We start from the raw sequence: 26006 nt of genomic DNA, 5'->3' as shown, positions 1-26006 counted from the left end.
TTTTTTTTTAAATCTGCACAGAAATTGTGGAGTGCCACTAATGTTAAAAGTCTGTGACCAGCCCACAGTGGCAAACCGCTGAGGGTGATTGCCAGTGGGAAGTGGCTTTGGCCGTTTAAGAGCAGCAACAGACCATTGAGGGAAACGGCAACTGCCGCTACAGAAACGGCAGCTACCACTACAGGAATGGCAACGCAGCTACCAGTACCGGAATGGCAGCGTGGCTATCGCTACAGAAAGGGAGGCTACTGGTACAGGAACGGCAACTACCACTACAGGAACAGCGACTACAAAAACGGTAGCTACCACTACAGGAACGGCAGTACGGTCACTGCTACAGAAACGGCAGCTACTGCTACAAGAACAGCGGCTACAGAAACTGTATTTTCCACTGCAGGACCGGAACACTGGCCACTGCTACAGGAACGGCAGCTCAGTTACCGCTACAGGAACGGTAGTTACCACTACAGGAAGAGCAGCTACTGCTACAGGAGCGGCGACTACAGCTACAGGAAGGGCAACTACTGCTACAGGAACGGCAGCTACCACTACAGGAGCAGCAGCTACTGCTACAGGGTGACTACTACTAGAGGAATGGCGACTACCGCTACAGGAATGGTGACTACTGCTACAGGAAGGGCAGCTACCGCTACAGGAAAGGTAGCTACTACTACAGGAACGACGGCTTCTGCTACAGGAATGGCAGTTGCCGCTACAGAATTGGCTACTGCCGCTACAGGAAGTGCGGCCACTGCTATAGGAACAGCAGCTTCCGCTACAGGAACAGCAACTACCACTACAGGAATGGTGACTACAGAAACTATAGCTACTGCTACAGGAACGGAAGCTACCACTAAAGGAACAGCAGCCATTGCTACAGGAATGGCAACTACTGCTACAGGAAGGGCAGCTACTGCTACAGGAAGGGCGACTACTGCTACGGGAAGGGCAGCTACCACTACAGGAATTGTGGTACTGCTACAGGAACGGCAACTGCCATTGTTGCGAGTGGCAGGTCGTTTGTCGTTTTTGGATCTTGGTTTCTCAAGTTTCGTATTTCTGCCTGGTCTATTCGTATTTTCTTTTAGGCATAGTTTAACCCACCTTGTTGTTTTGGGTATATGGCTAGTTGCAGCAAATCATTACTTTAAGGCATTTTCTGCAAAGGATCGGGCAGCTCTAAAGTTATACTGCCACCATTATGGCTTCCCCGGAAGTCGAAACATCCAGTTTTAACCTTTTGATGTCATTTAGGTCATGTGATAAGTTCTCAGTTCTCGGGGTTACAGTGATTTGAATAAATGTAAAAATATGTTTTCAATCATCTCGAAATAAAATTTGTTCCACCCCATTCTGGATGAAACATCAGAATATCTTCTGCAGAAAAACTAGATGTTTGCTTTGGTGGTTAATTCAGTTACTTCAGTTGCTGTGAGCACACTGCCAGTGGCAGCACTTTCATAGGACTTGTTAACCTAGTTAACTAAGTTAACCTGGTGAACTAGTACAGACTGGATGCTGCTTTCCTGGGTCACAGTCAGCATGCATCATTTTAATCTGAGAAGTCAGATGTTTATCAGCTCCAACCATGTTTAACAGGTGTAAGACACATCTGGATTCACAGTTTCACCTTCTTGCTGTCCATAGTTTCGAGGCACCATTAGCCAGCATGCTAACGGAGCGACGGCAGATTGTGAGGAAACAGTACGAAGCTCTGCAGCAGAGGAGAGCACTGCACGACACAATCAACCATCAAAACCCAAACCTGATGGACCCAGCTGTCACTGTCGTGGTGCTGCCGAGTCGGTTCTCTCCTGCCCTCCACCTGGGCCACGCCCAGAAGCAGCAGCTGCAGCAGCAGCTGCAGCAGGTATGTCAGACCAAACCTGGAGAAACGAGTTCGTGATTCAGTCATCAGTAAAACCAGAGATACATTTATGAACCTCATAAAGAACAAGCAGCACATTCATTTTACTTGTTATTTAACCAGGGGACATATAAACCTATTTTTTCCAGAATGTTCTTGTCAGCAGCTCAGTTCAGCCGTAACAAAATAAATATGAAGGGATCATACAGTAAAAAAAAACCTAAGAATATACATATCTGCTTTGATTTGGTCGATGAAACCAGCTCAACTAGCAGCTGATTAAACAAAGATGGCATCATTTGAAGGTTGTAGGTCGGTAGACTGGTCAGGATCATCACCAGCATCTTGTTTACTAGGTTTGTCCACAGTAGACCAAGTGCACTGGTACAGATACAAACGTACACATTTGCAGAATTTGTTATTTTGATCATGTTTGTACATGTGAGCTGGCTCATACACACACATCAACGAATAAACATGTGCATGAAATGTATACCTAGCAAGCATGTTCATGTAATATTGAAGGCATCCATCCCTGGTCTTGGATCCATACCTGGTCTTTGATCCATCCCTGGTCTGGGATCCATACCTGGTCTTTGATCCATCCCTGGTCTAGGATCCATCCCTGGTCTGGGATCCATACCAGGTCTTTGATACATCCCTGGTCCGGGATCCATACAATCTTCCTGGTTTTATAGTTCTGGTTATTCCTGCGGCTGAAATTTTAGTTGTTTCTGTCCATCTGTGACAAGCTGATCTTAAACCTTGAAGAGTTGTACAGGTTGAGAGGAGCTCCAGGTGAGTTTCATCTGCTTCATAAATGTGTGTTTGTTTCAGCATGTCCAGCTGCTGACTCAGGTTCACCTGCTGAGTCGCCGGATCCATGCCCTAAACCACGAAGCCGACATCACCAAACAGTACCTGGTGAGTAAACAACACAAACTTCTGTTTGAACTCTAAACCTGAGTCCAGGTTCAGAACCAGGATGAGAGTCTGATCTTTGTAACTTCAGGTTCACCTCAGGATTTTCCATGGTTAACATTTTAGTAATATCACCATGGCAACAGATGCTGGAAACCTCAGCTGGTTCAGAGCCGATTGTCTTGTTTTTTTTCTCATTTCCATTTTGATGCCCGTCAGCTGCTGCTGTTCTTCTTGGAGTCCATTTGTTAAGTACAATCAAATGTCTATGCCCATATAATTTATGCTGACATGTACCGTTACATATACACATAAATACTTATTAATACATCAGAGTCATTCATACAAACTCCATAAACTAGTCATTGAAATACACAATATGTCTACACACATACATACACATACATTCCAACACACACACTCATACACATCAACGTACAAGTAAATGTAACTCAGACAGATATATATATATATATATATATACACACACACACACAAGCATACATATACATACGTATTCAGCAGTCAGTCTACCACTTAATGAGGACGTCCCTCCTGGTTGGTTTCTGCTCGTGTTCTTCCTCTTAGACGTAAGTCACTTTGGAGAAAAGGGTCTGCTAAATGACTATAGAACAGAATAGAATATACACATATATCCCATATATCCATACACATATCCTTATATCCAAATACACTCATCATTTTATGACTAAATTCTCTGCTTTAATTAATGCTGCTGTAGTGTTATTTAAGACTCAGCAATGCTTTTTATTTTTTAGATGTAATTTAGTAAATGTTCTGCTCATACATTTCTCTTTTTGATTTCATTTGTTTTGGCTTTAGGTGATGTAAAATTATTATCAGCCATGTGCCCAGTGGTGTACCCGTGTATATTTATCCTGAAGTTGAGGTTTTTATAAAGTATTAAGTTGTTTTTGTTACTGAGATATTTGTGATAAAAATTAGTAGTGAGCATAATAATCTGTCTTTAACCAATAAACAATTTAAAATGTTATGCAGTGTAATAGCATTTGTCCTGTAATCCCATTTAAGCTTTGAAATTTAAGCTAGTATTTGAAGTTTCTTGAGTATTTTGTTGATGCACTTGACGAGATACCTGAACATTCATCCAGGTTAGAAAAGGTTAGAGATTGGTTTATTTCCTACATTGCATTTGTTGGTACAAAAAGTTACTTTTGTTCTAAGTGCAGTGATCACTCCTCTTACATTTCGCTGTAATTTTATCAATGTTTGTTCCAAGTTAATTTGAAAATTGTTAATTACAATTAATTCCATGCAATGAATTCCATTCCAGGCTGCATGGTGGTGGGGTGGTTAGCACCGCAGCCTTTCAGCAAGGTTGCTGGTTCGATCCTCAGCTGGGGGGAGGTTCGAACCAGGGGAAGGGGGGTGGCCAGCCTTTTCCCCGTGTATGTGTGGGTTTCGTCCCTGGTTTCTCCTGCTTCCTCCCACCGTCCAGAGACACGATGTTAGGTTAATTGATCACTCTAAATCCTCCCTAGAAATGAGTGTGTGTGTGTGTGTGTGAATGGTTGTTTGTCATTATACATGTTGGCCCTGCGACGGACTGGTCGCCTGTCCAGGTGTTCCTGCCTCTCACCTGCTAAAATGTTGGGATAGGCTCCAGCACCTGTAATGGACTAAGCAGTGCAGATAATGAATGACGATTAATTCCACACAACGCAGAACTTTTGTCAGTGCACGAGTTCCTCGTACACCGATTATATTTATGCATATGTCAGAGCTCAGCTAACACAGTTTTACAAACTTAGCTTCTTTGGTGCCATATTTAGTGAGTTTTCAGGCCCCTCTTGCGACTCTAAATAAAATAGACAAGCGACAAATCTAGTGACTTTTTCTGGAGTTACCTGAGACTTTTGGAGACTGACTTGACAACATGTTTACCTTTTTTATTGAGCAGTGGGTGCGTCTGCAGGCCCCACCCCCATACAAAAGCATTGACAAGAGGCTCAGTCCTCAAGCAGCAACAATTCCACCTTCCAGCACCAGTCCTATCTTCCAGCAACAGTCCCAGTCCCCAGCACCAGTCCCACCTCCCAACATCAGTCCCAGTCCCTGCACCAGTCCCATCTCCCAACATCAGTCCCAGCTCCCAGCACCAGTCTCCGCTCCCAACATCAGTCCCAGTCCCAAGCACGATCCCAGCTCCCAACATTAGTCCCAGTCCCCAGCACTAGTCCCATTGTCCCGCACCAGTCCCAGCTCCCAACATCAGTCCCAGTCTCCAGCACCAGTCCCATCTTCCAGCACCAGTCCCTGCTCCCAACATCAGTCCCAGTCTCAAGCACCAGTCCCAGCTCCCTACATCAGTCCCTGTCTCCAGCACCAGTGCCAGCTCCCAACATCAGTCCCAGTCTCCAGCTCCAGTCCCAGCTCCCAACATTAGTCCCGGTCCCCAGCACCAGTCCCATCTTCCTGCACCAGTCCCAGCTCCCAACATCAGTCCCAGTCTCCAGCACTAGTCCGAGCTCCCAACATTAGTCCCAGTCCCCAGCACCAGTCCCATCTTCCAGCACCAATCCTAGTCCCCAGCATCAGTCTCAGCTCCCAGCATCAGTCCCAGTTCCCAGCACCAGTCCCAGCTCCCAACATCAGTCCCAGTCTCAAGCACCAGTCCCAGCTCCCTACATCAGTCCCTGTCTCCAGCACCAGTGCCAGTTACCAACATCAGTCCCAGTCTCCAGCACCAGTCCCAGCTCCCAACGTTAGTCCCAGTCCCCAGCACCAGTCCCATCTTCCCGCACCAGTCCCAGTCCCCGCACCAGTCCCAGCGCCCAACATCAGTCCCAGTCTCCAGCACCAGTCCCAGCTCCCAACATTAGTCCCGGTCCCCAGCACCAGTCCCATCTTCCCGCACCAGTCCCAGCTCCCAACATCAGTCCCAGTTCCCAGCACCAGTCCCAGCTCCCAAGATCAGTCCCAGTCCCCAGCACCAGTCCCATCTTCCCGCACCAGTCCCAGCTCCCAACATCAGTCCCAGTCTCCAGCTCCAGTCCCAGCTCCCCACATTAGTCCAGTCCCCAGCACCAGTCCCATCTTCCTGCACAGTCCCAGCTCCCAGCATCAGTCCCAGTTCCCAGCACCAGTCCCAGCTCCCAACATCAGTCCCAGTCCCCAGCACCAGTCCCATCTTCCAGCACCAGTCCCAGCTCCCACCATCAGTCCCAGTCCCCAGCACCAGTCCCATTTCTCAACATTTGTCCAAACTCAGAGCACCAATCTCCGCTCCCAACATCAGTCCCAGTCCCCGGCAGCGATCCCAGCTCCCAACATCAGTCCCAGTCCCCAACACCAGTCCCATCTTTCAGCACCAGTCCCAGCTCCCTACATCAGTCCCTGTCTCCAGCACCAGTGCCAGTTACCAACATCAGTCCCAGTTCCCAGCACCAGTCCCAGCTCCCAACATCAGTCCCAGTCTCCAGCTCCAGTCCCAGCTCCCAACATTAGTCCCAGTCCCCAGCACCAGTCCCATTTTACTGCACAGTCCCAGCTCCCAACATCAGTCCCGGTTCCCAGCACCAGTCCCATCTTCCCGCACCAGTCCCAGCTCCCAACATCAGTCCCAGTTCCCAGCACCAGTCCCAGCTCCCAACATTAGTCCCAGTCCCCAGCACCAGTCCCATCTTCCCGCACCAGTCCCAGCTCCCAACATCAGTCCCAGTCCCCAGCACCGATCCCAGCTCCCAACATCAGTCCCAGTCTCCAGCACCAGTCCCAGCTCCCAGCACCGATCCCAGCTCCCAACATCAGTCCCAGTTCCCAGCACCAGTCCCAGCTCCCAACATCAGTCCCAGTCCCCAGCACCAGTCCCATCTTCCCGCACCAGTCCCAGTCCCCAGCACCAGTCCCATCTTCCAGCACCAGTCCCAGCTCCCACCATCAGTCCCAGTCCCCAGCACCAGTCCCATTTCTCAACATTTGTCCCAACTCAGAGCACCAATCTCCGCTCCCAACATCAGTCCCAGTCCCCAGCAGCGATCCCAGCTCCCAACATCAGTCCCAGTCCCCAGCACCAGTCCCATCTTTCAGCACCAGTCCCAGCTCCCTACATCAGTCCCAGTCTCAAGCACCAGTCCCAGCTCCCTACATCAGTCCCTGTCTCCAGCACCAGTGCCAGCTTCCAACATCAGTCCCAGTCTCCAGCTCCAGTCCCAGCTCCCAACATTAGTCCCAGTCTCCAGCACCAGTCCCATCTTCCCGCACCAGTCCCAGTCCCCAGCACCAGTTCCAGCGCCCAACATCAGTCCCAGTCTCCAGCACCAGTCCCAGCTCCCAACATTAGTCCCGGTCCCCAGCACCAGTCCCATCTTCCCGCACCAGTCCCAGCTCCCAACATCAGTCCCAGTTCCCAGCACCAGTCCCAGCTCCCAACATTAGTCCCAGTCCCCAGCACCAGTCCCATCTTCCCGCACCAGTCCCAGCTCCCAACATCAGTCCCAGTCCCCAGCACCGATCCCAGCTCCCAACATCAGTCCCAGTCTCCAGCACCAGTCCCAGCTCCCAGCACCGATCCCAGCTCCCAACATCAGTCCCAGTCTCCAGCACCAATCCGAGCTCCCAACATTAGTCCTAGTCCCCAGCACCACTCCCATCTTCCAGCACCAATCCTAGTCCCCAGCATCAGTCCCAGCTCCCAAGATCAGTCCCAGTCCCCAGCACCAGTCCCATCTTCCCGCACCAGTCCCAGCTCCCAACATCAGTCCCAGTCTCCAGCTCCAGTCCCAGCTCCCAACATTAGTCCCAGTCCCCAGCACCAGTCCCATCTTCCTGCACAGTCCCAGCTCCCAACATCAGTCCCAGTCCCCTGCACCAGTCCCATCTTCCAGCACCAGTCCCAGCTCCCAACATCAGTCCCAGTCTCAAGCACCAGTCCCAGCTCCCTACATCAGTCCCTGTCTCCAGCACCAGTGCCAGTTCCCAACATCAGTCCCAGTCTCCAGCTCCAGTCCCAGCTCCCAACATTAGTCCCAGTCCCCAGCACCAGTCCCATCTTCCCGCACCAGTCCCAGTCCCCGCACCAGTCCCAGCGCCCAACATCAGTCCCAGTCTCCAGCACCAGTCCCAGCTCCCAACATTAGTCCCGGTCCCCAGCACCAGTCCCATCTTCCCGCACCAGTCCCAGCTCCCAACATCAGTCCCAGTTCCCAGCACCAGTCCCAGCTCCCAACATCAGTCCCAGTCTCCAGCTCCAGTCCCAGCTCCGAACATTAGTCCCAGTCTCCCGCACCAGTCCCATCTTCCTGCACCAGTCCCAGTCCCCGCACCAGTCCCAGCGCCCAACATCAGTCCCTGTCTCCAGCACCAGTCCCAGCTCCCAACATTAGTCCCGGTCCCCAGCACCAGTCCCATCTTCCCGAACCAGTCCCAGCTCCCAACATCAGTCCCAGTCCCCAGCACCGATCCCAGCTCCCAACATCAGTCCCAGTCTCCAGCACCAGTCCCAGCTCCCAGCACCGATCCCAGCTCCCAACATCAGTCCCAGTCTCCAGCACCAATCCGAGCTCCCAACATTAGTCCCAGTCCCCAGCACCACTCCCATCTTCCATCACCAATCCTAGTCCCCAGCATCAGTCCCAGCTCCCAAGATCAGTCCCAGTCCCCAGCACCAGTCCCATCTTCCCGCACCAGTCCCAGCTCCCAACATCAGTCCCAGTTCCCAGCACCAGTCCCAGCTCCCAACATTAGTCCCAGTCCCCAGCACCAGTCCCATCTTCCCGCACCAGTCCCAGCTCCCAACATCAGTCCCAGTCCCCAGCACCGATCCCAGCTCCCAACATCAGTCCCTGTCTCCAGCACCAGTCCCAGCTCCCAGCACCGATCCCAGCTCCCAACATCAGTCCCAGTCTCCAGCACCAATCCGAGCTCCCAACATTAGTCCCAGTCCCCAGCACCACTCCCATCTTCCAGCACCAATCCTAGTCCCCAGCATCAGTCCCAGCTCCCAAGATCAGTCCCAGTCCCCAGCACCAGTCCCATCTTCCCGCACCAGTCCCAGCTCCCAACATCAGTCCCAGTCTCCAGCTCCAGTCCCAGCTCCCAACATTAGTCCCAGTCCCCAGCACCAGTCCCATCTTCCTGCACAGTCCCAGCTCCCAACATCAGTCCCAGTCCCCTGCACCAGTCCCATCTTCCAGCACCAGTCCCAGCTCCCAACATCAGTCCCAGTCTCAAGCACCAGTCCCAGCTCCCTACATCAGTCCCTGTCTCCAGCACCAGTGCCAGTTCCCAACATCAGTCCCAGTCTCCAGCTCCAGTCCCAGCTCCCAACATTAGTCCCAGTCCCCAGCACCAGTCCCATCTTCCCGCACCAGTCCCAGTCTCCAGCACCAGTCCCAGCTCCCAACATTAGTCCCGGTCCCCAGCACCAGTCCCATCTTCCCGCACCAGTCCCAGCTCCCAACATCAGTCCCAGTTCCCAGCACCAGTCCCAGCTCCCAAGATCAGTCCCAGTCTCCAGCACCAGTCCCATCTTCCCGCACCAGTCCCAGCTCCCAACATCAGTCCCAGTCTCCAGCTCCAGTCCCAGCTCCCAACATTAGTCCCAGTCCCCAGCACCAGTCCCATCTTCCTGCACAGTCCCAGCTCCCAGCATCAGTCCCAGTTCCCAGCACCAGTCCCAGCTCCCAACATCAGTCCCAGTTCCCAGCACCAGTCCCACCTTCCAGCACCAGTCCCAGCTCCCAACATCAGTCCCGGTTCCCAGCACCAGTCCCATCTTCCCGCACCAGTCCCAGCTCCCAACATCAGTCCCAGTTCCCAGCACCAGTCCCAGCTCCCAACTTTAGTCCCAGTCCCCAGCACCAGTCCCATCTTCCCGCACCAGTCCCAGCTCCCAACATCAGTCCCAGTCCCCAGCACCGATCCCAGCTCCCAACATCAGTCCCAGTCTCCAGCACCAGTCCCAGCTCCCAGCACCGATCCCAGCTCCCAACATCAGTCCCAGTTCCCAGCACCAGTCCCAGCTCCCAACATCAGTCCCAGTCCCCAGCACCAGTCCCATCTTCCCGCACCAGTCCCAGTCCCCAGCACCAGTCCCATCTTCCAGCACCAGTCCCAGCTCCCACCATCAGTCCCAGTCCCCAGCACCAGTCCCATTTCTCAACATTTGTCCCAACTCAGAGCACCAATCTCCGCTCCCAACATCAGTCCCAGTCCCCAGCAGCGATCCCAGCTACCTACATCAGTCCCTGTCTCCAGCACCAGTGCCAGCTTCCAACATCAGTCCCAGTCTCCAGCTCCAGTCCCAGCTCCCAACATTAGTCCCAGTCTCCAGCACCAGTCCCATCTTCCCGCACCAGTCCCAGTCCCCGCACCAGTTCCAGCGCCCAACATCAGTCCCAGTCTCCAGCACCAGTCCCAGCTCCCAACATTAGTCCCGGTCCCCAGCACCAGTCCCATCTTCCCGCACCAGTCCCAGCTCCCAACATCAGTCCCAGTTCCCAGCACCAGTCCCAGCTCCCAACATTAGTCCCAGTCCCCAGCACCAGTCCCATCTTCCCGCACCAGTCCCAGCTCCCAACATCAGTCCCAGTCCCCAGCACCGATCCCAGCTCCCAACATCAGTCCCAGTCTCCAGCACCAGTCCCAGCTCCCAGCACCGATCCCAGCTCCCAACATCAGTCCCAGTCTCCAGCACCAATCCGAGCTCCCAACATTAGTCCCAGTCCCCAGCACCACTCCCATCTTCCAGCACCAATCCTAGTCCCCAGCATCAGTCCCAGCTCCCAAGATCAGTCCCAGTCCCCAGCACCAGTCCCATCTTCCCGCACCAGTCCCAGCTCCCAACATCAGTCCCAGTCTCCAGCTCCAGTCCCAGCTCCCAACATTAGTCCCACTCCCCAGCACCGATCCCATCTTCCTGCACAGTCCCAGTCTCCAGCACCAGTCCCAGCTCCCAGCACCGATCCCAGCTCCCAACATCAGTCCCAGTCTCCAGCACCAATCCGAGCTCCCAACATTAGTCCCAGTCCCCAGCACCACTCCCATCTTCCAGCACCAATCCTAGTCCCCAGCATCAGTCCCAGCTCCCAAGATCAGTCCCAGTCCCCAGCACCAGTCCCAGTCCCCGCACCAGTCCCAGCGCCCAACATCAGTCCCAGTCTCCAGCACCAGTCCCAGCTCCCAACATTAGTCCCAGTCCCCAGCACCAGTCCCATCTTCCCGCACCAGTCCCAGTCCCCGCACCAGTCCCAGCGCCCAACATCAGTCCCAGTCTCCAGCACCAGTCCCAGCTCCCAACATTAGTCCCGGTCCCCAGCACCAGTCCCATCTTCCCGCACCAGTCCCAGCTCCCAACATCAGTCCCAGTTCCCAGCACCAGTCCCAGCTCCCAAGATCAGTCCCAGTCCCCAGCACCAGTCCCATTTCTCAACATTTGTCCAAACTCAGAGCACCAATCTCCGCTCCCAACATCAGTCCCAGTCCCCAGCAGCGATCCCAGCTCCCAACATCAGTCCCAGTCCCCAGCACCAGTCCCATCTTTCAGCACCAGTCCCAGCTCCCTACATCAGTCCCAGTCTCAAGCACCAGTCCCAGCTCCCTACATCAGTCCCTGTCTCCAGCACCAGTGCCAGCTTCCAACATCAGTCCCAGTCTCCAGCTCCAGTCCCAGCTCCCAACATTAGTCCCAGTCTCCAGCACCAGTCCCATCTTCCCGCACCAGTCCCAGTCCCCACACCAGTCCCAGCGCCCAACATCAGTCCCAGTCTCTAGCACCAGTCCCAGCTCCCAACATTAGTCCCGGTCCCCAGCACCAGTCCCATTTTCCCGCACCAGTCCCAGCTCCCAACATCAGTCCCAGTTCCCAGCACCAGTCCCAGCTCCCAACATTAGTCCCAGTCCCCAGCACCAGTCCCATCTTCCCGCACCAGTCCCAGCTCCCAACATCAGTCCCAGTCCCCAGCACCGATCCCAGCTCCCAACATCAGTCCCAGTCTCCAGCACCAGTCCCAGCTCCCAGCACCGATCCCAGCTCCCAACATCAGTCCCAGTCTCCAGCACCAATCCGAGCTCCCAACATTAGTCCCAGTCCCCAGCACCACTCCCATCTTCCAGCACCAATCCTAGTCCCCAGCATCAGTCCCAGCTCCCAAGATCAGCCCCAGTCCCCAGCACCAGTCCCATCTTCCCGCACCAGTCCCAGCTCCCAACATCAGTCCCAGTTCCCAGCACCAGTCCCAGCTCCCAAGATCAGTCCCAGTCCCCAGCCCCAGTCCCATTTCTCAACATTTGTCCAAACTCAGAGCACCAATCTCCGCTCCCAACATCAGTCCCAGTCCCCAGCAGCGATCCCAGCTCCCACCATCAGTCCCAGTCCCCAGCACCAGTCCCATCTTTCAGCACCAGTCCCAGCTCCCTACATCAGTCCCAGTCTCAAGCACCAGTCCCAGCTCCCTACATCAGTCCCTGTCTCCAGCACCAGTGCCAGCTTCCAACATCAGTCCCAGTCTCCAGCTCCAGTCCCAGCTCCCAACATTAGTCCCAGTCTCCAGCACCAGTCCCATCTTCCCGCACCAGTCCCAGTCCCCACACCAGTCCCAGCGCCCAACATCAGTCCCAGTCTCTAGCACCAGTCCCAGCTCCCAACATCAGTCCCGGTCCCCAGCACCAGTCCCATCTTCCCGCACCAGTCCCAGCTCCCAACATCAGTCCCAGTTCCCAGCACCAGTCCCAGCTCCCAACATTAGTCCCAGTCCCCAGCACCAGTCCCATCTTCCCGCACCAGTCCCAGCTCCCAACATCAGTCCCAGTCCCCAGCACCGATCCCAGCTCCCAACATCAGTCCCAGTCTCCAGCACCAGTCCCAGCTCCCAGCACCGATCCCAGCTCCCAACATCAGTCCCAGTCTCCAGCACCAATCCGAGCTCCCAACATTAGTCCCAGTCCCCAGCACCACTCCCATCTTCCAGCACCAATCCTAGTCCCCAGCATCAGTCCCAGCTCCCAAGATCAGTCCCAGTCCCCAGCACCAGTCCCATCTTCCCGCACCAGTCCCAGCTCCCAACATCAGTCCCAGTCTCCAGCTCCAGTCCCAGCTCCCAACATTAGTCCCAGTCCCCAGCACCAGTCCCATCTTCCTGCACAGTCCCAGCTCCCAACATCAGTCCCAGTCCCCTGCACCAGTCCCATCTTCCAGCACCAGTCCCAGCTCCCAACATCAGTCCCAGTCTCAAGCACCAGTCCCAGCTCCCTACATCAGTCCCTGTCTCCAGCACCAGTGCCAGTTCCCAACATCAGTCCCAGTCTCCAGCTCCAGTCCCAGCTCCCAACATTAGTCCCAGTCCCCAGCACCAGTCCCATCTTCCCGCACCAGTCCCTGTCCCCGCACCAGTCCCAGCGCCTAACATCAGTCCCAGTCTCCAGCACCAGTCCCAGCTCCCAACATTAGTCCCGGTCCCCAGCACCAGTCCCATCTTCCCGCACCAGTCCCAGCTCCCAACATCAGTCCCAGTTCCCAGCACCAGTCCCAGCTCCCAAGATCAGTCCCAGTCCCCAGCACCAGTCCCATCTTCCCGCACCAGTCCCAGCTCCCAACATCAGTCCCAGTCTCCAGCTCCAGTCCCAGCTCCCAACATTAGTCCCAGTCCCCAGCACCAGTCCCATCTTCCTGCACAGTCCGAGCTCCCAGCATCAGTCCCAGTTCCCAGCACCAGTCCCAGCTCCCAACATCAGTCCCAGTTCCCAGCACCAGTCCCATCTTCCAGCACCAGTCCCAGCTCCCAACATCAGTCCCAGTCCCCAGCACCAGTCCCATTTCTCAACATTTGTCCCAGCTCCCAGCACCAATCTCCGCTCCCAACATCAGTCCCAGTCCCCAGCAGCGATCCCAGCTCCCAACATCAGTCCCAGTCCCCAGCACCAGTCCCATCTTCCAGCACCAGTCCCAGCTCCCTACATCAGTCCCAGTCTCAAGCACCAGTCCCAGCTCCCTACATCAGTCCCTGTCTCCAGCACCAGTGCCAGCTTCCAACATCAGTCCCAGTCTCCAGCTCCAGTCCCAGCTCCCAACATTAGTCCCAGTCTCCTGCACCAGTCCCATCTTCCCACACCAGTCCCAGTCCCCGCACCAGTCCCAGCGCCCAACATCAGTCCCAGTCTCCAGCACCAGTCCCAGCTCCCAACATTAGTCCCGGTTCCCAGCACCAGTCCCATCTTCCCGCACCAGTCCCAGCTCCCAACATCAGTCCCAGCTCCCAACATCAGTCCCAGTTCCCAGCACCAGTCCCAGCTCCCAACATTAGTCCCAGTCCCCAGCACCAGTCCCATCTTCCCGCACCAGTCCCAGCTCCCAACATCAGTCCCAGTCCCCAGCACCGATCCCAGCTCCCAACATCAGTCCCAGTCTCCAGCACCAGTCCCAGCTCCCAACATCAGTCCCAGTCCCCAGCACCAGTCCCATCTTCCAGCACCAGTCCCAGCTCCCCAACATCAGTCCCAGTCTCAAGCACCAGTCCCAGCTCCCTACATCAGTCCCTGTCTCCAGCACCAGTCCCAGCTCCCAACATCAGTCCCAGTCCCCAGCACCAGTCCCATCTTCCAGCACCAGTCCCAGCTCCCTACATCAGTCCCAGTCTCAAGCACCAGTCCCAGCTCCCTACATCAGTCTCTGTCTCCAGCACCAGTGCCAGCTTCCAACATCAGTCCCAGTCTCCAGCTCCAGTCCCAGCTCCCAACATTAGTCCCAGTCCCCAGCACCAGTCCCATCTTCCCGCACCAGTCCCAGTCCCCGCACCAGTCCCAGCGCCCAACATCAGTCCCAGTCTCCAGCACCAGTCCCAGCTCCCAACATTAGTCCCGGTCCCCAGCACCAGTCCCATCTTCCCGCACCAGTCCCAGCTCCCAACATCAGTCCCAGTTCCCAGCACCAGTCCCAGCTCCCAACATTAGTCCCAGTCCCCAGCACCAGTCCCATCTTCCCAGCACCAGTCCCAGCTCCCAACATCAGTCCCAGTTACCAACATTAGTCCCAGCTACCAGCACCAGTCCCTGCTCTCAACATCAGTCCCAGTCCCCAGCACCAGTCTCAGATCCCAACATGAGTCCCTGTCCCCAGCACCAGTCCCATCTTCTGGCACCAGTCCCATCTTCCAGCACAATTAAATGCAATTAAATGCATTTTTCCCGACATTACTAGAGCTTGAGTTTAAATTACGGACCGTAACCTGTGCTACCAGATTGCACTAGATCTGTGTTACCGAACTAGATCGGGTCTGTGCTTTTGAGTTGGACCGGACCTGTGCTAGTTTGAGTTTTTGTAGCTGAGTGCTACAACCACTAGCCCAGGACTAATGAGCATCAGGCTAGCGCCAGTACCTACTGCACCTGGCATGTTGTTTGAATTTACCACTCCGCAACTGTGTTTTGGGAAATGCAGCATCCCATTGTGTATATCAGTTGTCAGAGAGCCTGGTCTGTTTAATCATCCATGGTACATCCACAGAGGCTCCCAGAGAAAGTTATTTGGTCTCAGTTAGATCCTGCTGCAATTCCTACCATTTTTTCTGCTGAGCGTTGTATTGCGCCTGTGACTCGTTATCAGAGCACTACCCCACATCGCACTCAGAGTTCTCCGCCCCCTGAACAGACATGCCCCTACCAACAACAGAAGCTAATGAAACTTGGCTCATTTAATACCCAGTCCCTCCCTAACAAAACCTTTATTTTGAATGAATTTATAAGTCACTGGGTGACTTTAACATCCACAGTGATACATCAAAATCCACTCTTGATGCCAACTTCCTGAACCTTCTGGACTGCATCCCCCTCACCCAGCATGTAAATGGACCCACACATAAGCATGGACACACTCTTGACCTTGCAAACACTGGGGATATTCCTGTTGCAAACATCCAAGTTCTTGAGCTCTGCATTTCCAAACACTATTTGATACTGTTGGATATCATAATCCTGTCAGCAACTGCCAGAACCAAGCACTCCATAACCTTCCACCAGATTAAGGACATTTGACTGTGGCATGCTCTCATCAACCCTTTCTTCTATGCTCTCTGAAATGGATGCTGCATTCCCACTGGAAGAACATGTCCATCATTACAACAGCATACTGCTGGCCAGTCTGGTTAGGTTTGCTCCGGAACAACCCGGATGGCGTCCTTCCGCCGCTCTGCCCCATGATACGCTGCCGAGCTCAGACAACTAAAAACTGAGGGCCAGAAAATTGAACACAGGTTCAGAAAGACTGGACTTGCTGTCCACCAGCTGGTATTCTGACATCACCAGACAGCTTACTCATTAGCACTGAACGCTGCTAGCACTACTCTACTCTTATCAGGTCTGGCCACTCACAACCAAAGATTTTGTTTTCAACCATCAGCCAGATGCTCAAGCCTCAACCCCCTCCTAACCTCACTCCTAAAGAGGTACCTTCCAACCTCTGTCCCCTCCATGATTCGGATAATCAGTCGCTCTCTGTCCACTGGTAAAGTCCCATCCCTCTTCAGACTTGCAGCTATCAAGCCTGTGCTACAAAAGCACAACTTGGGCTCTGACATCCTCTTCAACTACTGTCCCATGTCAAACCATCCTTTCTTGGCAAAGGTTTTGGAGAAGGTTGTTTCTAGTCAGCTGCATCAACACCTTCAGTCGCACCAGCTTTGAGACATTCCAGTCTGGCTTTAGACCCTCCCATAGCACAGAAACTGCCCTGATCCGGGTTTCGAAATGAAGATGGATGGTTGCTGACTCTGGCTCCCTACAGCCTACTTATCCTGCTCGACCTAGTGCCGCGTTTGACACAGTTGACCACAGCACTCTGAGAGGTAGGAGCAACAGGGACGGCCCTCACCTTCTTTCACTCCTATCTCTTGGGTAGGCAGGAATTTGTTAAGCTGGGAAATCTTACATTCACCACCAGATTGGCTACCTCTGGTGTCCATCAGGGGTTAGTCCTGGGTCCCCTGCTTTTTTTTTTTTAAATCTACATGTTCTACTTGTTCTGTGCTGCCTTTGACAAATAGTCTTGTAGCCGACTGCCTCAATTGCAGTTTTTTTGTTTGTTTTTAATGTTCTTAACTTTAAATAATTGCCACTTTTAATATTATTTTAGAACCATTATGTTGTTATCTTGATTATTAACTCTTTTAAAGTGTGCTATACAAAAAAGACCTAATTTTTAAAATAGATTCCCATCCCTAATGATAATACCAAGAAGCTTGGTTTCATGGTAATGCTTGGTTTTGTGGATTTAGGAAGATTGAATAACTCAAGCCAGTTGTCATGTGTCTGGTTTTTGTCATATTAAGAACAAGTTGATTACCATCCACCCACTGAGTCACAACTTTCAACTCGTCATTTATAATACTTGGTTTCAGTAATTGTGGGTGCAGAGACATATATTGTGGAATCATCAGAAACATCATAGTTTTTTAAGGCAATCATTGAATTTTTAGTAAAAACAGTGTATAATAATAGAAGAAGCTGCCCTGAGGCACTCCACATGTCACATTCCTGACATCAGAAAAAGATCCAATAACTAGAAGCACTCATAGGGTCACTGAGAAAAAAACCCCCCAAAAGACCCAACAGCCCACACAATACCCCCTATATTTTCAACCATCTGGGATAACCAAATCCAGAATATCAACATGATCCGAGTTAAACAATGTTGGATCATAACATCTACCATGATGTCCAGATCACAAATGCTGACAACAGGGGTGCCTCAGGGCTCGGTGCTTGGCCCTCTTCTCTTTTCACTATACACCTCCTCACTCGGTGCATCATTAGCTTTCATGGTTTCTCCTACCACTGCTATGCAGATGACACTCAGCTTTCCCTTTCTTTCCTACCTGACGACACAACCGTCTCAATGCGAATATCAGCATGTTGCTGATATCTCCGCATGGATGAAGGATCGCCACCTTCAGCTAAGTCTGTCCAAGACCGAGCTTATTGTCTTTCCAGCCAATCCTTCCTTACCGCCACAGATAAGCGTGCAGCTTGACTCCATCACGCTTGTGCCTACGTCTTCTACCAGAAATTTTGGTGTCATGGTAGACAAGAAAGCAGAAAGGAGACAAAACACCTCAGACAAAAGGCATCAACCTTCAATCCACACTATCACCAGACAACAAGCTGTTACACCTGTACCTGAACACACCGGAAAGTTTCCTACTGCTTTTACTGAAAAACAGAGCTGCTAGTCATTAAGAGTTTTTAAATAATAACCAAATCAAAAAGACATACCACAAAAGTAGCACAACAAAAGCCAGATACTAACTCAAAGGAAAAAAAGAGAAATTATCTTTTAGTATATAAACCCACTGGACAACTCAGTGACTGTGTCAGCATGCAGAGCATGAGGAAGAGGAGTGATCAGTGATGAAGAGTGGTGAGTGAAATCGTGCAAATGCGACCACGCCTCCACGGAGGTCAGAGGCAGACCAGGGCAGCCCAGAGACCCGGGCCGTCAGCAGCAGCCCCGGAGCACAAACCCAAGCTACCTCACCCTGAAGATGGCTCCAGCCCCACCCGAAGGGCGGCAGAGGAGAGCCCCAGCAAGAGCCCCCCACGGTCTTGGGGCACAGGTCCCAGTGGGCCAAGATCTGCAGCTGTAGGGCCGGCCACCCAGGGCAGCCTGAGCGAAGGGCCCAAGGCCCCAGGAGCTCAGAGGCGGCACACCAACCCCCAAAGGCAGAGGGCCCGCACCATGCCCAGGAGAACCAGGCCCCCCCAGACAACCACCCGGCATAAGCCAGCACACACCCCGATGTTCCAGCCCCACACCCCGGGAACCAGGATGCCATTGACTCCCTCCCCCCACCCTCCACCTACTCCAATCTGCACCCCATATAACCCCTTGTGGGTACAGCACAGGGGAGGGTGTGAGTGTGGGGGCTACTTCCCCCAGGGGGGAAGTAGAGAAGCTGAAGGAGAATAGCGGAAGAGCCCAGATCCATGGTGCACCACTCCCAGGCCCCCCCACAGGGTCATGTCATCCCTCCACACCCCATCTACTCACCTGTAATCTTGCACACTCCCACTCTTCCTAGCACATGCATACGCACACACACAAACATACCCCCACACACACATCGTCCACAGCATAGACACACACACAACATACAAACATCCCTGTCTCACACCCAAGCACCTCCCCCTATAATCCCCCGAATCACACTCAGCTCCCCTTCAAACCCCTAACCCCCCCCTGCCCCTGGGCCATACCCTGGGTCCCAGGGCGTCAACCAGACACCAGGGCATGCACCAACCCACACCACGGCAGCACATCTGGGCAGTCCCAGACCCCCGGCACATACGGACCCCACCACCCCGGAGGGAGGAGGACCACCCCACCAGAACCCCCGCCCAGCCCGCCCCGGAATAGCCCCCCGCCCAGCCCAGGACCGACGCCCACCAACCCATGCACCACCAGTGGCCTCACCCCCCGCCACGAGACGACTCCAACCACTGGCCCCCACAGCCCCCGACGAGGCCAGACCCAGAGCCACCCCCATCGCAGAGCAGCTCGGTCCCGCACCACGGGCAACCACCAGTCACTCCCGGCCATTTCCCTTACCCCCCTAGCAACGAGGTCACAGTCCTCCACCTACACTAAGTGATGGAACTAAGCACAGGGGACCAGAGGGAATGAGATTCAGCTAAATAGTTCTTTGAGGAGGCAGACTTTGCCTCACTACTGATGTGGTCAACTAAGAGATTCCTAAACTGCTGAATACACAGATTATTTTTGTTTTTCCAGTTAACAAGGATAGTTTTCTTTGCGATGCATAATGCTGTGCGTATCATGTGTGCAGAGTTAATTGCCATATTAATGTCACCCAAGTCCCCTAGTAGACATAGTGTGGGGATTGTAGGAATATTACATTTAAACCATGTTGACATGTCCACACATACCTGAAGCCAGAACCTGCGGACAGGTGTGCAGGACCACAAGGCATGGAGATAGTTGTCAGGTGTGTTTTCATTGCAGTGTGTGCAGATGTTTGATTGTGACAGACCCATCCTGAACGTCCTTTGTCCTGTATAATGAGTTCTATGCAGAATTTTGGATTGTATTAGTTGCATATTTGAATTCTTAGTCATTTTAAAGGTGTTTAAACATATTTGTGACCATTTATCTTTATTAAAGTTACTGGTTAAGTCACCCTCCCATTTTGAAGTTGGAAGACAGATTGGGTCTTCTAGTTTGGATAATAGTCTATATGTTTTTGATATTAACTTTCATGAGATTCATGAATTCTGCCACCCTAATAGGTAGCTGTAAGTTTAATTGATTAATAGTATATTTTTTACATATCATAGATTTAAGCTGGTGATATTCTAGAAATTTAATGCTGCTGATTCCATATTGTGAAGTCAGAATATTAAATGAGAAGAAGTTTCCATTTTCTATGATATGTTCTTACTGTTTTATTCCTTTATTTTTCCATTGAGTGAAATTGATAAGCTTTTTGTTTTGCAGGATGTCAGGGTTGTTCCAGAGGGGTGTAAACTTACATGGAAAAAGTGAGGATTTGGTTATTTTTAGAAATTCCCACCAAGCCATTAAAGAAGAACTGATATTAAGGCTTTTAAAACACTGATGTGTTTTGATGGTTGAGCTGATGAATGGCAGGTCAGAGATAAACAGATCCTCACACAATGCTTGCTCTACATCTAACCATGATTCATCCAGACTGCTAGGTTTAAGCCATTTGGAGATATACTGCAGCTTGTTAGCTAAGAAAACATGATTAAAGTTGGGTAGCTCCAATCCACCTCTATCTTTAGTCTGTTGTAAAGTTTGTAGACTGATACGTGATGGCTTGTTTTTCCATAAAAATTTAGATAAATGTGAGTCCAGTGACTTAAACCAGCTGGAGGATGGTTTAGTGGGTATCATTGAAAACAGGTAGTTTACTTTAGATAGAACCATCATTTTAACTGTGGCAACCCTCCCCATGAGTGATATGGGTAAGCGCCTCCACCGTGAAAGATCATCCTCTATTGCTTTAAGTAGCTGGAGATAATTTAGCTTTGTTAGTTCTGATAACCTGGGGGAAATGTTTATGCCTAGATATCTAATGTTTCCAGACTGTATTGTAGTATTGGGTGTGTTTTGTAGGTCACAGTTGATGGGCATAACAATAGTCTTAGACCAGTTAATAGAGTAGTCAGATATTGATGAGAATGTGTTAATAAGTGTGATTGTCTGGGGGAGAGATGTCGGTGAGTTCTGGAGGAAAAGTAATACATCATCAGCATAAAGACTTATTTTATGTTCTATATTTTTGGCATGGATTCCTTTAATCTCTTTATTTTGTCTTATGGCAGCAGCTAGGGGTTCAATAAAAATAGCAAAGAGTGATGGAGAAAGCGGGCAGCCCTGTCTGGTTCCTCTCTGTAAACAGAAGCTTGGAGAGGTTTGACATGCATTTGGGTTGTTATATAATATTTTTATCCAGTCTATGAAAGATGACCCAAACCCAAATTTGTTTAACGTTGCAAATAAAAATTTCCAGTTTACTCGGTCAAATGCTTTTTCTGCGTCTCAAGAAATGACTGTGGATTCCAGATTATGTAGAGTAGAATAATCTAATCTATGATGTTAATTAATCTACGCATGTTAGTAGAGGAATGTCTACCTTTAATAAAGCCTGTTTGGTCAGGATGTATTATTAGAGGGGTAATTTTTTCTATTCTTCTGGCCAAAGCTTTGCTAATTATTTTGAGATCTACATTTATTAATGAAATTGGAAGGTAACTGGATGGAAGTGTCGGGTCTTTACCTGGTTTTAATAGTAGAGTAATATTGGCTAGGTTCATATTTGAAGGTATTTTTGTTTTTCCTTTATTTCTAATATCATATTGTAGAAAGTGGGTGCCAGCATTGTCCAGAATTCTTTGTAGGATTCTGCTGGATGAACATCTGAACCTGGACCATCTGGACCGGGACCATCTGGACCTGGAGCTTAAGGACCATTCTCTTTTAAAGTAGCTGATAAACTCAGGATCTTTAAGTAATGATGTATTAAATCTCCAGTGTCTAGTTGCTGGTTTATTGCTCTTACTTCTCAGAGTGAATGATACTGGTGCGTGATCACTAATGCTAATAGGATGGATTCTGATTTCTGACATGTCATTCATCAGCGAGCTGCTAGTTAAGAAATAATCTAATCTAGAATAGGAATGGTGGACTGAAGAGAAGAAGGTGTATTCTCTTAGTGTGGGATGGTGAGAGCGCCAAGCATCACAGAGACCAAAATCCTTCATGTTTTACAGTTTCTGAGGATTTCCAGACTCGATGAGCTCCTGTGGTACTTTGTTTGTCCAGTATAATGTTAAAATCACCTCCTATAATTAGTGTGTTATCTGAGTGACCATAGAGGCGAAGAGGGAGTGAAAGAAGGAGGATCATCTACATTTGGACCAGATATATTTACAATACATAACTTAACATTTTTAATAGATAATGTAACTATTATAAATCTGCCTTCTGGATCTATGATTGTATTATCTATATCAAAATTTAACCTTCTATTAATAAGAGTTGCTGCTCCTCTCTGCCTAGAATTATAAGAAGCTGAATACACGTGTGGAAACTGGGTTGTTGAGAGAAGATCTATTGTTGAGTTTGATAAATGAGTCTCTTGGAGTAATATTATATCTGCTTTCATTTCTTGCAAACGATTAAAAATGTTTAACCTCTTTTCCCTTGTGCCAGCTCCACGCACATTCCAAGTGACAAATGTGAGTTCATTCATGAACCAACCACAGAAATGAGGCTATATGCATATTACTGAAGCGTGTGTGCGTGCATCCCACTGCTTCTCCACGTGCATGTGTATCTGCCAGCTGGTTGTGACAGAGATGTATGTGCGCTTGTGCTGTTCTGTGTGTGTTCCTGTGAATCATGAAAAGTGCTGATGTGTATATAATATAATGACAAGTGTTACCGTTAACCGTTAAAGGGTCGGAGAGAAGAAGTGTAAAGGGTGAAAAGAGAGACAGTGACAAAGGAAAAAAGTAATTTAAAAAACGCATCTGTGCTGAGAGCAGTGTAGTGGAGACGGGCAGTGGATTTACTGTTAACTAAATTATCTTTTATGGCGGTTTTATGGATATAACATGATCTAGTGAGAAAACAGGAAAATTAAAGCACATACCAAGTCAGTAGAGCCACGGAGTGATGTCCGGGTCGCGGTACAGCTGTCCATTAATAAATAATTTATCCACCGCGATGACAGCGTGAGCGCCTTCAGTGATAAATTTCCTCCTGATGGGAAACAGGACTCTCCGTCGGTCCAGAATCTCTCTGGGATATCGTTCATTTACTCCGAAGTTGGTTCCCTTCAGTTCGCGGCCCTGGTTCTTCACCTGCTCCTTCTGTTTGAAGCTGACGAACTTCGCTACAATAGGTCTTGGTCTGCTGGACCCGGGTTTCCTCCCGCCGAGCCGATGGACTCTGTGAAAGGAGATGTTTTTCACCGTTTCCTCCGGGAGCTTCAGGTGGGTTTTGATGAAGTTTTTCACCGTGGTCTCGGGGTCCTCCTCCATCTGCTCCGGAATCCCTGCAAATACCAGGTTTTCTCTCGTGCTCCGCGCCTGCAGATCGATCACCGTTTCCTTCATCATCTTATTTTCCTCCAAGAGACGGGTCAAGCCCTCGGTGAGGGATTTTACAGACTCTCTGAGACCAGCATTTTCTACAGCCAGAGTTTCCACCTGCTTCTGGCTGAATTCTAGTGATTTACGTAGCACCTGGAACTCCTTGTGGAGAATTTCTACGAGGCTCAAACGCGCATCAAAACTACTGAGTTTCTTATCTATAGAGATCAGAACATCCATTGAGTCGTTCCCCGGTGGTGAAATAGCTCCAGGTGAATCCTCATTTCGCTGTCTCTTGGATTTAGATGAGGTGGAGGGGGTGGACGTGTTGTTTGGTTTCCCCATGATGATTCTGTCGTAACAACGATCTATAAAATCTGTCAGGCTGGCCAAATCCTCCCCACTGTGCTCCAGAGTGTACCTTATAAAGACACTATTTTCCTACTTTAAAGAATATTTTGATTAGGCTGGCACAAAATACAATTGAATGAAAGTATAAATGTTTGGGCTCGCCTAGTTTGAATCTGCCGTCTCCCTGGAACTACGTCACCTACAGCATTAGCGTCACCTACCTGCAGCACCTCTCCTACCTGTGGATTCCAGATTATGTAGAGCAGAATAATCTATGATGGTAATTAATCTACGCATGTTAGTAGAGGAATGTCTACCTTTTAATAAAGCCTGTTTGGTCAGGATGGATTATTAGAGGGATTATTTTTTCTATCCTTCTGGCCAGAGCTTTGCTGATTATTTTAAGATCTAGATTTATTAATGAAACTGGACGGTAACTGGATGGAATTGTTGAGTCTTTTCCTGGTTTTAATAGTAGAGTAATATTAGCTAGGTCCATACAGTATAGTATCAAATGTGGGTTGTGCACAGGTAATAAGTAGCATTGACAGTGAGGTAGTGAAATACATGATACATTCATATAGTGCAGCCGCAGTAAACATATTATCTGTATATATATTATATATTTGCATCAAAAAAATAGTTTAGTGCAGTATTATTGTGAGTTCAGTAGTCTTGACAGCTTGGTGGTAGTAACTGTCTTTGAGGCTTTTAGTGCGTGCTGGCAGGCTCCTGTATCATCTACCAGAGGGTAGCAGACAGAAATATCCTTGTGCTGGATGATGTAGTCCTTAGTGATGCTGCGTGACTTACGCAGACACCTTCTGTGGTAAATGTCCTGCATGGAGGGGAGACTGCTGCCGGTGATGTCCTTGGCCGCTCGCACCACCCTCTGTAGTGCTTTTCGGCTCTGAGCGGTGCAGTTCCCATACCACACTGTGGTGCAGCCCGTCAGCAGGCTCTCCGTGGTGCACCTGTAGAAGTTCGTAAGGATGCTGGTGTTTGTCGGGCTATTTTAAACAGTGTCTGGTATGTCGTGTCCAGGACAAATCCTCAGTGATGTGTACGCTGAGGAACTTGAAGCTGCTGACCTTCTCCACCTCAGCGTTGTTGATGTGGATGGGGGGGCGCTGGTCTACACGCTGTCTCCTGAAGTCCACTATCATCTCCTTAGTTTGACTTTTAGAGAAAGGTTATTTCCTGACACCAGCTGTTCAGTGATTTCACCTCATCTCTGTAGGCGCTCTCGTCGTTGTTGGTGATGAGGCCTAGGAGGGTGGTGTCGTCGGTGAACTGGAGGATGCTGTTGGAGCTGTGCCTGGTGGTACAGCAGACTGAACATGCCAAAAAAAAACCTCACAGTTCTGAATTCATCTTTAACTTCAGGAGTAGATGGCAGGTATTCTGATCCCGTTCAGTGATGGTTGGACAGGTCCACAACTTTATGTAGGAACATACTTTTCTGGTGTAGACTCCATCATCATCAGAAAGATGAAGATCATACCTCCACACACCCGGGGCTGCTTATTTTTTTTCATTTTTCTAAGAGATCTGATTGGTCAGGAGTTTTGCCTGTGTTCTCCTCTGATCTCAAAACTGAATCAGAACCAGACATTGCAAGGAAAACCAGTCTACTAAGAAACAGGACAAGATTCAGTCAAGGTAGACTATCAACTGTAAGTTTTCATTAAACCAAAAGTTGCAACAGAAAATGCCAAAGGGATGCATATTAGGAACATAAGCAAATTTTAGTGCGACAAGCCACGTCCATTCTCATTTGTTCATGATCACTAAACTCCTTTCATAATAAGCCATGTGACTGACTCGTTATAAACAAATCAGTTAGACTCTACTTTTGATGATGGTGAAGGTCATGTAAATAGATACAGGATATTTAGAAAAGTAGAAATACACATGGAGAGGGAATAGCCTGTTATATAAAAGAACATATACCAGTACTAATCTGAAACGACCAAATAAGATATAATACTGAAACTCTATGGTTGCAATTACATTTAAATCAAATCAATTTTATTTATAAAGCACTTTTCCTACCAAAGGCAACACAAAGTGCTTTACATGATAAAAGCAATTTATGCATGTAAAATAAAACAAGCCTTGACACATCACACATCAAAGTACACAGCAATGAAAAAAAAATCATTATCTCTCTCACACATGGTCACACAGACATCCACACACGTAGACAAAGCAGGTAACCCCCCATTCCAGAATAATAAAAACATATATATATGTATAT

At 50.3% G+C, this 26006-nt stretch overlaps 1 protein-coding gene across 5 annotated transcripts in view; it reads left to right on the top strand.

The window, feature by feature from the left end:
* The window catches only part of gon4lb (gon-4 like b), a 125675-nt gene that overhangs the window by 42058 nt on the left and 57611 nt on the right, over positions 1 to 26006 (top strand). For all 5 annotated transcript variants that reach the window (XR_006010634.1, XM_041986880.1, XM_041986881.1 and 2 more), the window contains exons 13-14: positions 1648 to 1870; positions 2705 to 2791. Coding sequence is in view for 4 of the 5 variants with exons in the window: in XM_041986880.1 (XP_041842814.1) it covers positions 1648 to 1870; positions 2705 to 2791 (310 nt within the window). In the remaining variant the exon portion in view is untranslated. The remainder of the gene's footprint in view (positions 1 to 1647; positions 1871 to 2704; positions 2792 to 26006) is intronic.

This window comes from Melanotaenia boesemani, chromosome 6 (genome assembly GCF_017639745.1).
Source record: "Melanotaenia boesemani isolate fMelBoe1 chromosome 6, fMelBoe1.pri, whole genome shotgun sequence".
NCBI lineage: Eukaryota > Metazoa > Chordata > Actinopteri > Atheriniformes > Melanotaeniidae > Melanotaenia > Melanotaenia boesemani.
This window is presented reverse-complemented; position numbering and strand designations above follow the sequence as displayed.